This window comes from Primulina huaijiensis, chromosome 2, assembly GCF_012295235.1.
Source record: "Primulina huaijiensis isolate GDHJ02 chromosome 2, ASM1229523v2, whole genome shotgun sequence".
NCBI lineage: Eukaryota > Viridiplantae > Streptophyta > Magnoliopsida > Lamiales > Gesneriaceae > Primulina > Primulina huaijiensis.
The window spans coordinates 4,372,330-4,386,474 of record NC_133307.1 but is presented as its reverse complement, the minus strand read 5'-3'; the positions used below and the strand labels follow the sequence as shown (position 1 = coordinate 4,386,474).

Sequence of the window (14,145 nt, the reverse complement as noted above, 5' to 3'; positions counted from 1 at the left end):
AGCTCGCCTAATCTTTTATTAAAAAATAATTAAAAATGCTATTTTTTTAATTAAAAATTTCTAAACACATCTGAAATGCTAAGAAATTAGAAAATAAATTTTAATCAAATAGTTCAACCAAAATTTAAAAACATTACTACGAGAAATTAATAATTAATAAAATTGATTACTTGAATAAAATATTAAAAAAATACTACAAAGTTAATTAAAATTTATTCCAAATAAGTCAAATAAAACATAAAAATATATATATTTTTTTAAAAAATTAAAAATATACTTCTATAAAAATAAAATCATATTTTGACTGGTCGGCCCACCTCATCTTAACTCGCTGCCCGCGCAGGCTCAACTCGTTTAGCCCACCTCCAAACAAGTTGAAATTTTCTAACCCAGCCCATTCCATTTTTATGGTGGGACGTGTTAACCCGACGAGCCTAATCCATTTGACAAACCTATTCTAAAATTGTCGGACAAGGCTCATCTTGCTCCCTCCCTCGGGTTTTCATACTTTTTAGGTCCATAGAGTGACAAATTAAATTTACATCGCAAAATTGGCGATTTAAATAAACTTGTGGCCGTAAGCAAGATGATTAGAAATAACAGTCGTATAAATATTTTGTTTGTCTATAATTTGGCACTCACATTTCCTGCAATCAATAAAAAAGGGAATCAAGTATTTCTGTTATTAATTAATTAATTAATTGCCTTTTTCCTTGTAGAGAAATAGGCTGCCAATTTCATTATATGTTCCATATCAAATATAAATACACACATTTAGTAGCTCTCTTAAATTCATTAAAATAGGACAAAAACTTTTGTGATACGATCTCACGGATTGTATTTTATGAGACAGATATCTCATTTGGGTTATCCATGAAAAAATATTATTTTTTATGCTAACAGTATTACTTTTTATTGTGAATATCGGTAAAATTGACCCGTCTCACAGATAAATATCCGTGAGACCGTCTCACAAGATACCTAATCTAAAAATAGATGTTCTTGGATGTATCGATAGATGAATCCGTAATAACACAATATCTAAACTGACAAATCTAAGGAATATTTTAAATTCTACATCGATGATGCCTTTTTTACTGCAGACAAATAACTTTCACATGATGCAATAAAATAAAAACCTTCCCAAGATCATTGATTCCTTCAAACATTCTAGCACATTCCAATTCTCATGATCGATTTACAACATTTTCTTGTTATATCTACGTATGGAAGGATCTCATATCATAAGCATCAAGTTCTTTCACACTAACCGAATTAAGGCATGAAGGGAGTCTTAGAGTTTCATTGTCCAAAAAATAGTTGCGAATAGCGCAGACAGGACATCGTTAAATGCTTCATTTTGAACAGGATGAAACCTTCTCAGGTTATCACTGAACTTTCGTCCGAAACCGATCTAGAATTCAGACCGGTCTTAATGGGGGCCCAAATATCTGCTCCATTGCTACTCGCAACTCCGTCAATCAACGAAATTGGGATGACACACAAGCCTCTGCCATTGAGGCCATTGCAAGTTTCCATTTCCTTGAAGAAAATAGCAACAGCATAACACAACAAACTTGATGAACACAGATTAAAGAACCAGATGCTGTGCAAATCTTCACAAGGCAGCATAGTCTAAGCAATTGCCATTTAACAGCAATTTATGAGTTTGTTTCAAGGCAGTAAAACTACAACACAGCTATTGCAAATGTGTCATCACAAAAACCTATAATAGAATTCGTGTAGATTTAGGAATTCGCAACCATAGCAGTTCATCGAATTAGCCAAAGAAAGATCAATCTACCTGAAAGCATGATTCATAGCAAGTACATCTTATTTTACAAACATAACCCATAAGACAAGCATACTCTACAATATAACGAATCAAAACTCACCAGTGGTTGGGTCGTTGGTTTGCTATATAGGTATGGAGCACTCAAGACCTGAAAGTGTGAAAAATAAGGAGTTTCTAGCTTTTCTAGGTATCAAGAACGTCATCATTTATTAGCAGTAAAATTTATTGGTCAGCAAAGATAAAATTTCGAAGCACTTTTGTAATCTGTAGTCAGATGAAATGAAATTGAAGCCGGAAAAGCCAAGTACCTTAACCTGTTCATGAAGGAATTTTATGTATTCCATTGCCTCAAAAAGTACTGAAGCTGTATCGGTCTGTAAAAGAATCTAACTTTAGCACTGGTGGTAATAATCAGTGAAAATTTGTAGATTGAGAGGTGAAATCATTTATGCACTAAAAAATTAATTTTCTACAGGGAATTGTTCGGCCTTAAAAAGATGAGACATATTAAAGAATGAGAGACCATATCCTAAACAGTTCTAGTGATGCATATATATTGTTTGATGCACAGATTGCGACAATCTGAAAAGCATGCTAGCATACACATTTATATCTTATGAAATACATAATAGGAATGAGTTGTTAAAAAAAGAATGAGTTTAAATTAATTTGTGATTAATTTATTTATTTCTAATGCATGTTTGTGGATACATAAAGTTATGAAAGCATGTTAGTTTAATAAATTCATGTGATTTATTTGTTTATTTTGCATGCTTGGGTACACACATGTTTATATTTTTGTGAGATGCATGACAAAAATAAGTGGTTAATCTATTTCTAAGGCATGATTATACAAACAAGTAATTTTATTTTGTGATATATTTAGTGTGTCACATATAGTGGGAGTATGGTAGTAGAGTTTTTTCTCCTACATAATTCTGAGCATGAATAAATCCCTGCTTCTTCACAATGTGAGTCTTATAGACTAATATTTGTTGATCTCGTTATTTTTTTGTACCCTATGTGACCTTTGACTAAGTCATAAACCGGAGTTGAGACCTATGCTACTTTGACATGTTACCTGTGCTCATGTTTGATTCAGCCTAAAAGGACATTGTTGAGAAAACAATTGAACTAAAGTTAAGTGGCATGAGAATAAAGGGAAGATTATTTGGCAACACGTCCAAATTTTATGTTCACCGTCAACAAATTGTTGTTAGCCAGCTCTTAAGCACAAATTGTTTAGAGGGATTGGAGATGTTAATCTGATGTGGCCAAATAGGTCTGAGATACAACGAGACCCTATTTGGGGATATGCTATGCTAGTCATTGTGGGATTTGTTATCACGTTCCAAAACTTTCTTTTCAAGTGGCTTGGCGGTCGCACGACATATTTACTAGTAATGAATAGTGATTGAGATGATGGATGAAGTGCGCTTTTATTGCTAGTGCCAACTATGTGCGAGTGGGAGAGGTTGGACTTAGTCGCCTATAGCTTTGACCTTGTCACATGCATCAAACTTTAAAATTATCCTCTCTCATAACTCTGATATTCATAACAAAAAGGTTCTTTGTGTTGTGGAAGTGGAACTGTCGTGAGTGTTCTCGTAATACTCACGTAACCGCGAGTATATTTGCTTGTGATCACGATACCGAACGAGTACCAATCAAAGGTCATGGATCAACGCTAGATCTATATCATACGCTTCTGTCATGTATACTTTACATACCTTTCCATATGGTGAGACAAGCTGTTGAAGAGCTGAAATTCGTTCACTAACCTTCTCTTTCTTATCCTGTAGCCAATAATATTCACAATTAGACAAGATGACCCTAGTAAAAAGTTTGATTAAAAAGCATGGGAAGCATTATATCCTTGGCAATTTTGGCTAGAAACCAACATCATAATTCAACAAAATTTGGCTGTGTAGCCTTCACGAAATTATCTGGAATGTAAATACTACTAATGGGATTTTACTTTATGGCAAAGTTCAAACTCATTTTTCAAAAATAAATAAATTTCAAACAATTAGCTTACGATATGATACAAGTTACAAGTGACCTCTAGTTTCTATTTGACAGTCCAATAAATAAGTTAAAATACACATTAACCAGTAAATGACAAAAACAAAAGCAGACACACACAGAAATGGATATCTAGCATATGCCAGTCTTCGGCTGTAGTCCAGCGGAATTTTTTTATTTTTTTATTATCTATGTAAGTTTTTTACTTAGCCCACTAAAGCCCAACTCACATCCTTAGTTCTATGACACAATTTTATTGAACAATATAATTTAAAGGTTTTTTTGTGTTACATANCCTAACTCTAATTTTTGGATCCGTCCCTGTTGCAACATAAGTTCTAGTAATCAAGTGGGAATATTCAAATTCATAAATAAAAAAAAAGGCAGATTGATTACCTTGGGAGAGAGTGCTACATCAGTCTTTAATCGCTTTGGTATCAAATTTACAAGGCTGCTTTGGTCAAGTGAGCTAAGGCTTCTTTTGTGTTCCATCATCTTCTTTTCTATCAGCTCCTCAAACTAAACAAAATTGACATACAGCATAAGCGTGTAAAATGAACAACAAATTCAAGCAAACATGTACTCAGTTTACACTTTTCCAGAGCATGCTGTTTTGCAATCTCTGCATTTATTTTTTGAAAAGTTTCACAAAGTAATTAATCAACTAAATCAAGTCTTGGCTTTTATCTATTAAAAAGATCCAACAAGAATCAAGAAAAGAATAGCAAGAGGCTGCTCAAAGAAGTTCCTAGGTCAATTCCCGCCAGCCTCCACAGGAAAAAATAAGAAGTTTAGTACAGAATTAGATTAAAAATTATACTCCGACTTTTTTTTATTTTACTTAGGAATCATGCATGGACATGTTCAAAGCCACATCTGATGAAAATCCAGTTTCTCTATTAGAATATAGTCAAGAGAGCATAAAGCTAGCACCAACGTGTTAATACACCATATAGTTTTAAGTATTTCTTTCATTAGGTTTGTAATGCCAACGCTTTAAGGTGGTTTGAATGAGAATAAGGGAACTGTAAGAGTAGTGCAACCTAAATTGTCCATTTACAGAGCTTTGAAGGTTGGGAAGTTAAAGGAAAAATACCCGAAGCATTTAAAAGAATGAATATTAGAGACATTTTCAGATGAGAAATATTGGATGATTCATTTATATATCTTTCTCGCTCTTCACGTCAATATTTTGCAAGGAGGACACCTCTTCTAGCTGGTATGAAGGAACTAAGTTAAAAGTTAAGGCATGCTAAGGAAAACATTAAATAAGAGGCAAGAAGCTAAGGTAGAAGGTTTATCTTCCTCTACTTTCTCTTGCTATTGGAGGACCCAAAAGCTGGTGCTTAAGCTCCTAGCAGCTTGCCACCATCATTATAAATCGTAAAAGGTTTGCTTTATGTACATTGATTCAGAGTGTTGACTGAAAGAATTTTTCATGGGATGTGTAAATATAAGAAACAGATCATCGTTTCTGAAAATGCATCCTACTAGGACTTTGATTGGAGGACACAATTAGATAAATGTCAAGTATAAGACAACTGGGAGGTTACATCAATTGGTCAAAAATCAAAACCAATTAATATTAATTTGAAGTACACCACCACTGTCAAGATTTGTAAAACTTATGGTGTTTCATCTCTGATTTAGAGCGACACATGTGTAAAATATATTTAAAAGTTACATGGCATTTATGTTCCGCACACGCATTAACATAAAATTTACTAATGTGAAACAGAAGGCATGGAGTAGGAATAGCAATAACTTAAAACCAACAGCATTTTACATTGTCTTGTGATGAAAAATATTGCAAAGATCCTACGGCCAACCAAATAGCCCATTCTTCTCAGCTGGTCTCCAAAAGCATAAGATTAGGTTTGAGCCTTATCCAGAACACAAGTATGAATTTTAAAATAAGTAAAAGTCAAATGTTTTATAGTCATGAATCATACAACAATAAGCATGCAATTTCTATATCATTTATGTCGCAAGTGTAGCATTTTCTATTCCAGAAATACAGCAGCATTGGGGTCAAGGTTCGTTCCTGAAAAGGCTAAGCCGATGTTTAATTTAATACCAATGAATGAGAGGTGACACCAAGAAAACAATAATAAAAGTACAAAATTTGAAAAACAAACAGGATTGCATTCCATATTTAATTATACCAGCCGTCATCTACTTGTTGAGTAAATTAATGGATGCTAAACAGCAAGAATTTCCATTTACGTTATCAATTTAACAAAAGAAAGTAGTTCTACATTATAACTATTCAAATTCATTAATAAACAAATTGTATACCAGAAATTAGATTCCCTTTGCTGGGAAACATGATTTTTTATTAGATAAATTGATAACAACCATACAACCACCATTTATGTTTTTCTCTATAATAAAGATTGAGTTTTTCTGGTAACTGTTCCCATTAAAATATTAAGAGCAAATCACATTAATTTGTTTTTGCTTTTTATTTTTTGACATTGAGTGATTGATATTAACTCTCCCATCATTTATATGAAGGTGATTGAATAACCCCATTAAATAAATCAACATCCAGTGGCCCAAATTTACTAATTATTTATTAGTTTATCATGAAAATCTTCCATAAATTCATTTAAATATCCAAACGTTTAGTACATTAAAAGCAGACAAAGTCCATATCTAACCATTTAAACACCAATTAAATATACATGCAAAGCTTAAGAGTATGAAAATATTCAGTAATCCCATTAGAAACAAATGAAAAATCTATGAACTCTCAATTAGACTCAGACAAAACCCATCAACCGTAGATGTCAAATATTGTAAGAAATAGCTTAAAATTTCAATGAATTAAAGGTGCATAAAGTCACACAGTTTCTATAGACTTCAATTATTTTTATACAAACTAATCCACAGAAAGAGTTGATGGATGAGTTATACTCAAAAGGCTCTATATCAAATTAGAACAAACCCATGTTTACTACAATCAAGACAGGGTATAGACTAGTGAAATGAAGACTGCAGAACTCACCATCAACGAAGAATCAGCATCAGAATCAGCAATTTTAAAACACCAACTTGGAAATTTAAAGAAACGGCAGTGGAAAAAAATCTCAACTTGTAACAGCACAATCCAAGAATCCCATCAACCTTCCACCCCTGCACAGTTTGGTGGCCTTAAAATTCGTAAAGCGTGTTTCACTTGTCTATCTCTGCATACGTTTGTCGTCCACAGAATGCAACATAACAGAAACCGAGGGAACCGCGACACAAGCTCTGCAAACAAGCTGAACCAGAAAGAAAAAAAAAGCCTGGAATTTTCAAATATCCCACAAGAATTTTGTTGCAAAATGATGACAATGGGCATGGAAGTGGAGAGAGAGAACTGTGTGTAGTGTGAAAGGAAAGGAGGGGTTTTTGAAACTTTGATTTTATAGTTAAAAAATTTGTGGAGCGACAAAGATTATTGAAAAAGGCAAAGAAATTCAAAGAAATTTATTTGACAGCTAATGTACAGCCGTGCTGATGGAAAGAGGAAGAAGGGAGTAGTTTCCATGCTGAGCTCACTATTACTTTTGACTATTTGTTGGAGCGAACTGTTGAATGTGACGGCCATTTCATCTGATTAGAGGGAGAAGTCTCGTTGGATCATTTATAATTATTTTCATTTTTAATATGATCTTTTTATTTTAATTAATCAAATAATAATAATTTAATTTTCACATCATTTATAATTTTATGTTATCCTAAAGATAGAACTGTTTTTTTACTCTTGAATATAACATGAAAATTTTTGTGAGATGGTCTCATGAATTAATTTTATGAGATATATATTTTATGTGAGTCACTCATTAATTTTTTATGACAAAAATATTACTTATTATTGTAAATATGAGCACGATTGACTCGTCTCACGGATAAAAACATGTGAGATCGTCTCACAATATATCTACTATAAATATAATTGTTTTTAGGTAAGATGATATGGTTTAAACTCATAAAAAATCGTTTTAAGAGAGTTTTATATCAAAATTTGTTTGATAGTTTTTTTTAATAAAAAAAACTTATAAACGATCAAATATGTTTTAAAAAAAGTTGAATTTTCTTATTTTTAACATATTTGCATATTATTATCCATATTAATTTTATCTATCATCGTACAATATATCTTGCAAGTTAATTTTAAATATTATTATCATAATATTATGACATTAGTTATATACCTATTATGACATTAGTTATTATTAGGTATATAATAATAAATAATATTACTGATTATATTAATCGTACAATATATCTTGCAAGTTAATTTTAAATATTATTATCATAATATTATGACATTAGTTATTATTAGGTATATAATAATAAATAATAGTACTGATTATTTTATAAAATTAATAATATTATGACTAATTTATAATTATCTCAAACGCATACAATTCAGTTTAATTTATTATTTACGATCTTTTACAAAACAATCAAGAATTTTACCAAAGGTCTCCTCAGAAAATATAAGTTAATAAAAAATCATCTACAAAAGCCTTTAAATGCCTTTTATTGGCAAAATAGGAAAAGGACTACAACATGAACTTTATAAATTTCTGGTTAAATTTGAACCTGGTTGTTTTAACCTATAATAAATCGTTCTAAAATTTCAGAGTTAATAGAATTACATCATATTTTAGTAAGGTTGTGATCTAATACAAATTATTTAGTATATCATCTAGGCTAGAGTCAAAATTGAAATTTTAAATATTAAAAATTAAAACTGAAATAAAAATAAATATTTACAAATTTGTACACCAGAATCTGATAGCTTTATTATGTAGACAGGAAGATTTTACAAGAGAGATATAGAAGGGAGCAAACTCAATCATGTCCTTCTATAGTTACAAACATTCATATATATAGATAATAGAATCGGATTTCAAATTCTAGATCCCAAAAGAAAATTACAAAAACTCTTGTGAGACGGTCTTACGAATCAATTTCGTGTGTCGAATCTCTTATTTGGGTCATCCATGAAAAAGTATTATTTTTTATACTAAGAGTATTATTTTTTATTGTGAATATCGGTAGGGTTGACTTGCGGAATTTCCACATATGAAATTGAGCGCGTTTCACAGATAAAAATTCGTGAGACCGTCTCACAAGAGACTTATTCATAGAAAATATAAACAATAAATTACATAATAGTGGTATGTCATTTTCACATAGTGGTGGTATATGATCACTTCTTGTTGATTGATGATATGTCACAGCTTCAAATAGTCCATAGTAGGTCCGGTCTATCTTGTCATTTGATATTATCCTTTAATAATTCGTTTAATTTTTGGAACACATTGTCAATTGAAAATTCAAGAATATCATCATATGGATCTTGAGCATCTTGCATTTTCATAAGTTTGGCAAACTTGGTATCACTTGTTTTTTAAGTCAATGATTTATCAAATCTTGAATCTGAACATCCTATGTTTTTATAGAGATCTTTCTTCATTTATTCTGTATATAAATCAATCATTTTTTCTTTTGAATATATCTCAGTAAATTTCTGAATAATTATTTTGAATGAACTGATAGAATCATGTCTTTTTTCTTGTTCTTTGGCAAATTCTTATTTATATAATGCTATTTTTTCTTCCAGGTTCTGGATTGTTTTAAAACCATAAGGCTTTCCTGTTTCAGGATCATCTCTGACCATCTTTTCCCAGAATTTTATGAGACTTATTCACCATAAACAAGGAATTCTAGTTTTAGTATAACTGAATTCTAGTTTTCATTTACAGATCCATGAAATACTATATTCTGTAAAGAATAAACACAAAGTTTTACCAACTATCCTGCTTTCAGAAAACTGTTTTTGAATACTAGGAGAAAAAGAGATTCATTCCTCCATAAGTTTTTTGAAAGTTTCTGGCAGAATTGTTGTTGAAGCACCAAATATTTTCCACCAAATGAAAACCAATTTGGAACTGGGTTTTGCAAAACAATTTCACAAATTTTTAAAAACCAAAAATGTTTTCTTTTCTGGTTTTCATAGAAATTTTTATTAAAAATTTTAATATAATCTCAATAATTGAATTTGAAACTCATTTTATGAGTTTGAGAATAACATTATTTTTCTGTCAATGGAAATATGCAACATTTTGCAATAAAAATAATTTTCTTTATAATAAATTTTGAGAAACTATAACTTCCTTGTTGTTGAGTATTGCTGTAAAAGTGAGTAATTTCTACAATTTTAATAGACAATAGAAGATTTTCATAAAATTCTCTTTGTTTATATGAACCATATACATATGATGTATTGGTTAAGTAAATTTCCATAATAATCCATGAAGTTTTTTTCCATTGAATATCTTTTTCTTTTATAAGATGTGATGATGCCCCGAGACGTCCTGGGTCATGGATAGTCCCATGAATAGTGCCCGGGTCAGGATGGTATGCTTCCAGGCCGATAGCATGACAAGATGGGTTAAGGACCTGAGTCATATAATTACTCGAAACGAAAAGAGCACAATTTATAGAAATCACAGTGAGCAATCAGTCAGTGGGCCGAGCCATTGGACTATCCGGGACATGACTTCCCCAGGACATGCAATGCCCGAGCTCTTCTATAATCGCCCGAGAAGCATTCTGCTCGGTCACCTCGATATGAGTAAAGCATTTAATGGCGTCAACTTGGTAGAGCATGCATAGCCGACCTATATCTGACAATAACATAAATGGTTGACAAAATTAAGTGGGCTGGATGTGACTAGTATATGATTTGAAATGTCAGAATATAAGGTTTAATCAGTCACCCTATTATAATTAATGATCAGCACAGGAACGAGGTCATCATTGCAATCTCTACTATAAATACCTGGTTCTTTATTTGCATTGGGGGAGATAAAAAAATATTAACTCACATTGAATACTCTCATTTATTGCATTCTTACACCAATATCACAACCATCACTTGGTTACATTGTTTCGGGGCCTGAATCACTCACCGACTTAAATATCGGAGTGGCCACGTCGGACACCCATTCGGCACCCATTCACGTGGTTACCTTCTTGAGTGCAAAAAATCCTCTCTGCCCAGGAAAGAAACTTCTGGTTCAGATATCTACATTGCTCTTATTTCCTTCATCATTCTGATAGCAGATCCGGTAGAGCACCCGACCCGGCTCACTCATTTCGCCCGGATCGCATCATTGGCGCCGTCTGTGGGAAACTTGAGTTTTAAGGCGTTGATATGGCACCTACTAGGAGAGCCAACCAGGACACTTCCCGAATTCATGAGGANGCCCGGATCGCATCATTGGCGCCGTCTGTGGGAAACTTGAGTTTTAAGGCGTTGATATGGCACCTACTAGGAGAGCCAACCAGGACACTTCCCGAATTCATGAGGATGACAATATCCATCTCTCTGGTGCAGGAGGTCCTCCATTCAATGGCCCTCAACCTACTATCCATTTGACACCTGCTGAGTTAACGAAAATTGTGACTGACGCTGTCAAGATAGCCATGGAAAAGCAAGCCACCACCCATCATTCTAGCCAACCTGAANTTCAATGGCCCTCAACCTACTATCCATTTGACACCTGCTGAGTTAACCAAAATTGTGACTGACGCTGTCAAGACAGCCATGGAAAAGCAAGCCACCACCCATCATTCTAGCCAACCTGAACAACATGAGCAGCCACAGGAGGAGGAGAGAATGGAAGAGGAGAGGGAGTCAAGTGCAGGTTCTAAGTCCCCCACCGTTGCGGAAGAATTGGAGGAGTTAAGGAAAAAAGTAAGAGTATTAGAAGGGCAGGTTGGTTCTAAGAGCAGTGCTCCCGTTGTTAAAGGTTGCCCATTTTCTGATATTATCATCCGAAAACCATTACCCGGACATTTCAAGTCAGCCAAAATCAAGGACTATGATGGGAGTTCTGATCCCGAGGAGCACCTTGCTCGCTTCGAAAACATGGCTATGTTGCATTGCTACGGGGACCAAATCAAATGTAAAGTGTTCCTCACCACCCTCGTCGACTCTGCACAAAGATGGTTTGAAGGGCTGGTGCCCCAGAGTATCAGTTGTTTTGAAGATTTCCAAAAAGTATTTTTACATCAATTCAGCAGCAGCAAGAAGTACAAGAAGACTGCTTTCAGTTTATTTGAGGTAAAGCAAAGGCAAGATGAAACCCTAAGGGCATATCTCAGAAGATTCAACCGAGTGGCCTTGGATGTGCCGGCCTGTGCACCCGAGACGAAGACTACAGCGTTCATACAAGGGCTATGGGAAGGGGATTTTTCCGATCCTTAACTAAGAAATTGCCCGGAAATTTTGAAGATCTCTTGTCTCGTGCAGAGAAATACATTAATATGGAAGAGGCTCAGAACCAGAAGAGGGAGGCTTTGAAGAGAACCAGAGGAGACCGGATAGCCAAGCCTGATGAAAGAGCTCTCAAGAAAAGTGGCCCGGGACCTTTATCTCATGTACCTTTGAGAATTTCCCGGGAACGAGAGATTCAAGAATGCAGCTCGGATGTAGTCCCGCTTCCCGGACCAATAGCCAGGACACCTAGACCAGAACGGAAAGGGTACTGTACCCTTCATAAAGAGTGTTCTCACAATACAAATGAATGCCGAACTCTAAGAAAAGAATTCAAGAAGCACTCTGAACCGGAATCTCATCTCTCCCGGGATGAACCTTGATCACCACCTTGGGTATATCGTCGCCCTGGATTTAATGCTCTCAAAAAATTGGCGGATATTCTGAGTAGAAGTAGAAAAGCAGAAGGAAGTTCTCGGGAGAAGAAAAACACACAAGAAAAAAAGAACCCTTCCCCGAGCCGAGGAGTAATAAAAATGATTTCGGGAGGATCCACCGATGGCGACTCCAACCGGGCTCGGAAAGCCAGAAGCAGGAGGGAATGGTTGGAGGTCGATGGGAGGAAGAGAGACGAGCCAGTCATAAACTTTGGACCAGACGACCTCAGAGGAGTTAGTTTACCCCACAATGACGCTCTTGTTATTCAGGCCCGAGTGGCTAATTATGACGTGTTGAGGGTATTCGTTGACAATGGCAGCTCTGTTAATGTCATATTTAAGGAAGCCATGCTGTATACCCTGAGGGGGAAATCATTCTACCCTTGACCCTAGGCACTGGAGATCTGAGGAAGACTGTGATGACTATTTTTACAATATTGGATGCCCCATCCACGTACAATATTATATTGGGAAGGCCGGCCATGAACGAGATGAGAGCCGTGGCTTCCACTTATCACCAAAAAATCAAATTCCCAGTGCGAGGACAGGTTGGAGAAGTCAAGGAAGACCAACCCTCTTCTCGGAAATGTTATGGGGAGACGGTCCGAGTAGATCAAAAGAAGGCAAGGAAGGAAGGGAAGGAGAAAGAATATCAAGAAGGGACCAAGGAGGGAGAAGTGCATTTTGTTGCAGAAGAAGAGCAAGAGGTGGTGGAAATTGAACCGGGAAAACATGTCCGGGTAGCCCGGGACATCTGCGCGTCCACCCGGGTAAATCTTTTACAATGTTTGAAAACTGACATTGGTGTTTTCGCCTGGTCTCAATAGGAACTGACCGGGATCTCGCCCTAAGTGGTCGAGCATAAATTGAATATCCTCCCGAGATCCTGGCCCGTAAAGCAAAAGAAGAGACATTTTGGCCCTGAAAAAGATAAAGTGATTGAAGAGCAAGTGGGAGAGTTGCTGAAGGCCGGACATATCAGGGAAGTCCAATTCCCCACCTGGCTATCAAATGTGGTGCTCGTCCCAAAATCCACTGGAAAGTGGAGAATATGCGTTGATTTCAGGGACCTGAATAAAGCTTGTCCGAAAGACTGTTATCCACTCCTCCGGATTGATCAGCTGGTAGATTCTACCTCTGGATGCGAGTTATTAAGCTTTCTAGATGCATATCAGGGGTATCATAAAATCCCCTTAGCTTTGGAAGATCAAGATAAAGCCAGTTTTATCACCTCCAGGGGCATCTTCTGTTATGTTGTTATGCCTTTTGGATTGAAGAATGCAGGGGCTGCGTACTAACGCTTGATGAATCTAGTCTTCCAAAAGCAAATAAGTCGGAATATTGAAGTGTATGTGGATGACATTCTAATCAAGACCCGGGAAATCTCCAACTTTATTGAGGACTTGGCTGAGACCTTCACCACCTTAAAGCAGTACGGAATAAAGCTCAACCCAGGCAAATGTGTATTCGGGGTCAGGAGTGGTAAATTTTTGGGTTTCTTAGTAACTGACAGGGGAATCGAAGTCAACCCTGAAAAAATCAAAGCAATAATGGACATGCATTCTCCTCAATCTGTCCTAGATGTGCAAAAATTAACCGGGAGG

The 14,145-nt window shown here is 35.1% G+C and overlaps 1 protein-coding gene across 5 annotated transcripts; it reads right to left on the bottom strand.

The window, feature by feature from the left end:
• Positions 1-1,100: 1,100 nt before the first annotated feature.
• On the bottom strand, positions 1,101-7,349 carry LOC140965146 (transcription factor bHLH153). Of its 5 annotated transcripts, XM_073425235.1 has the most exons (7): positions 6,831-7,344; positions 5,643-5,703; positions 4,217-4,339; positions 3,526-3,591; positions 2,104-2,169; positions 1,896-1,943; positions 1,101-1,542 (listed from the first exon to the last, which is right to left on the bottom strand). In XM_073425235.1, exons 3-7 carry the CDS (start codon positions 4,313-4,315, stop codon positions 1,381-1,383), a joined length of 441 nt encoding a protein of 146 aa, XP_073281336.1. In that variant the 5' UTR covers positions 4,316-4,339; positions 5,643-5,703; positions 6,831-7,344; the 3' UTR covers positions 1,101-1,380. The 5 variants fall into 5 exon arrangements, with proteins under 5 accessions (XP_073281336.1, XP_073281327.1, XP_073281352.1 ...); XM_073425226.1 differs by lacking the exon at positions 5,643-5,703 and having other exon boundaries at positions 2,110-2,169; positions 6,831-7,349; XM_073425251.1 differs by lacking the exon at positions 5,643-5,703 and having other exon boundaries at positions 4,217-4,323; positions 6,831-7,346.
• Positions 7,350-14,145: the final 6,796 nt, after the last annotated feature.

What these genes read in the sequence shown, in the direction of transcription:
- LOC140965146 (XM_073425217.1), bottom strand. An exon ending in ATGTAGCACTCTCTCCCAAG is followed by an intron (nt 3,592 to 4,216) that starts GTAATCAATCTG and finishes TATTGGCTACAG; the next exon opens with GATAAGAAAGAGAAGGTTAG. An exon ending in AACCAACGACCCAACCACTG is followed by an intron (nt 1,543 to 1,895) that starts GTGAGTTTTGAT and finishes ATTTTCTTCAAG; the next exon opens with GAAATGGAAACTTGCAATGG.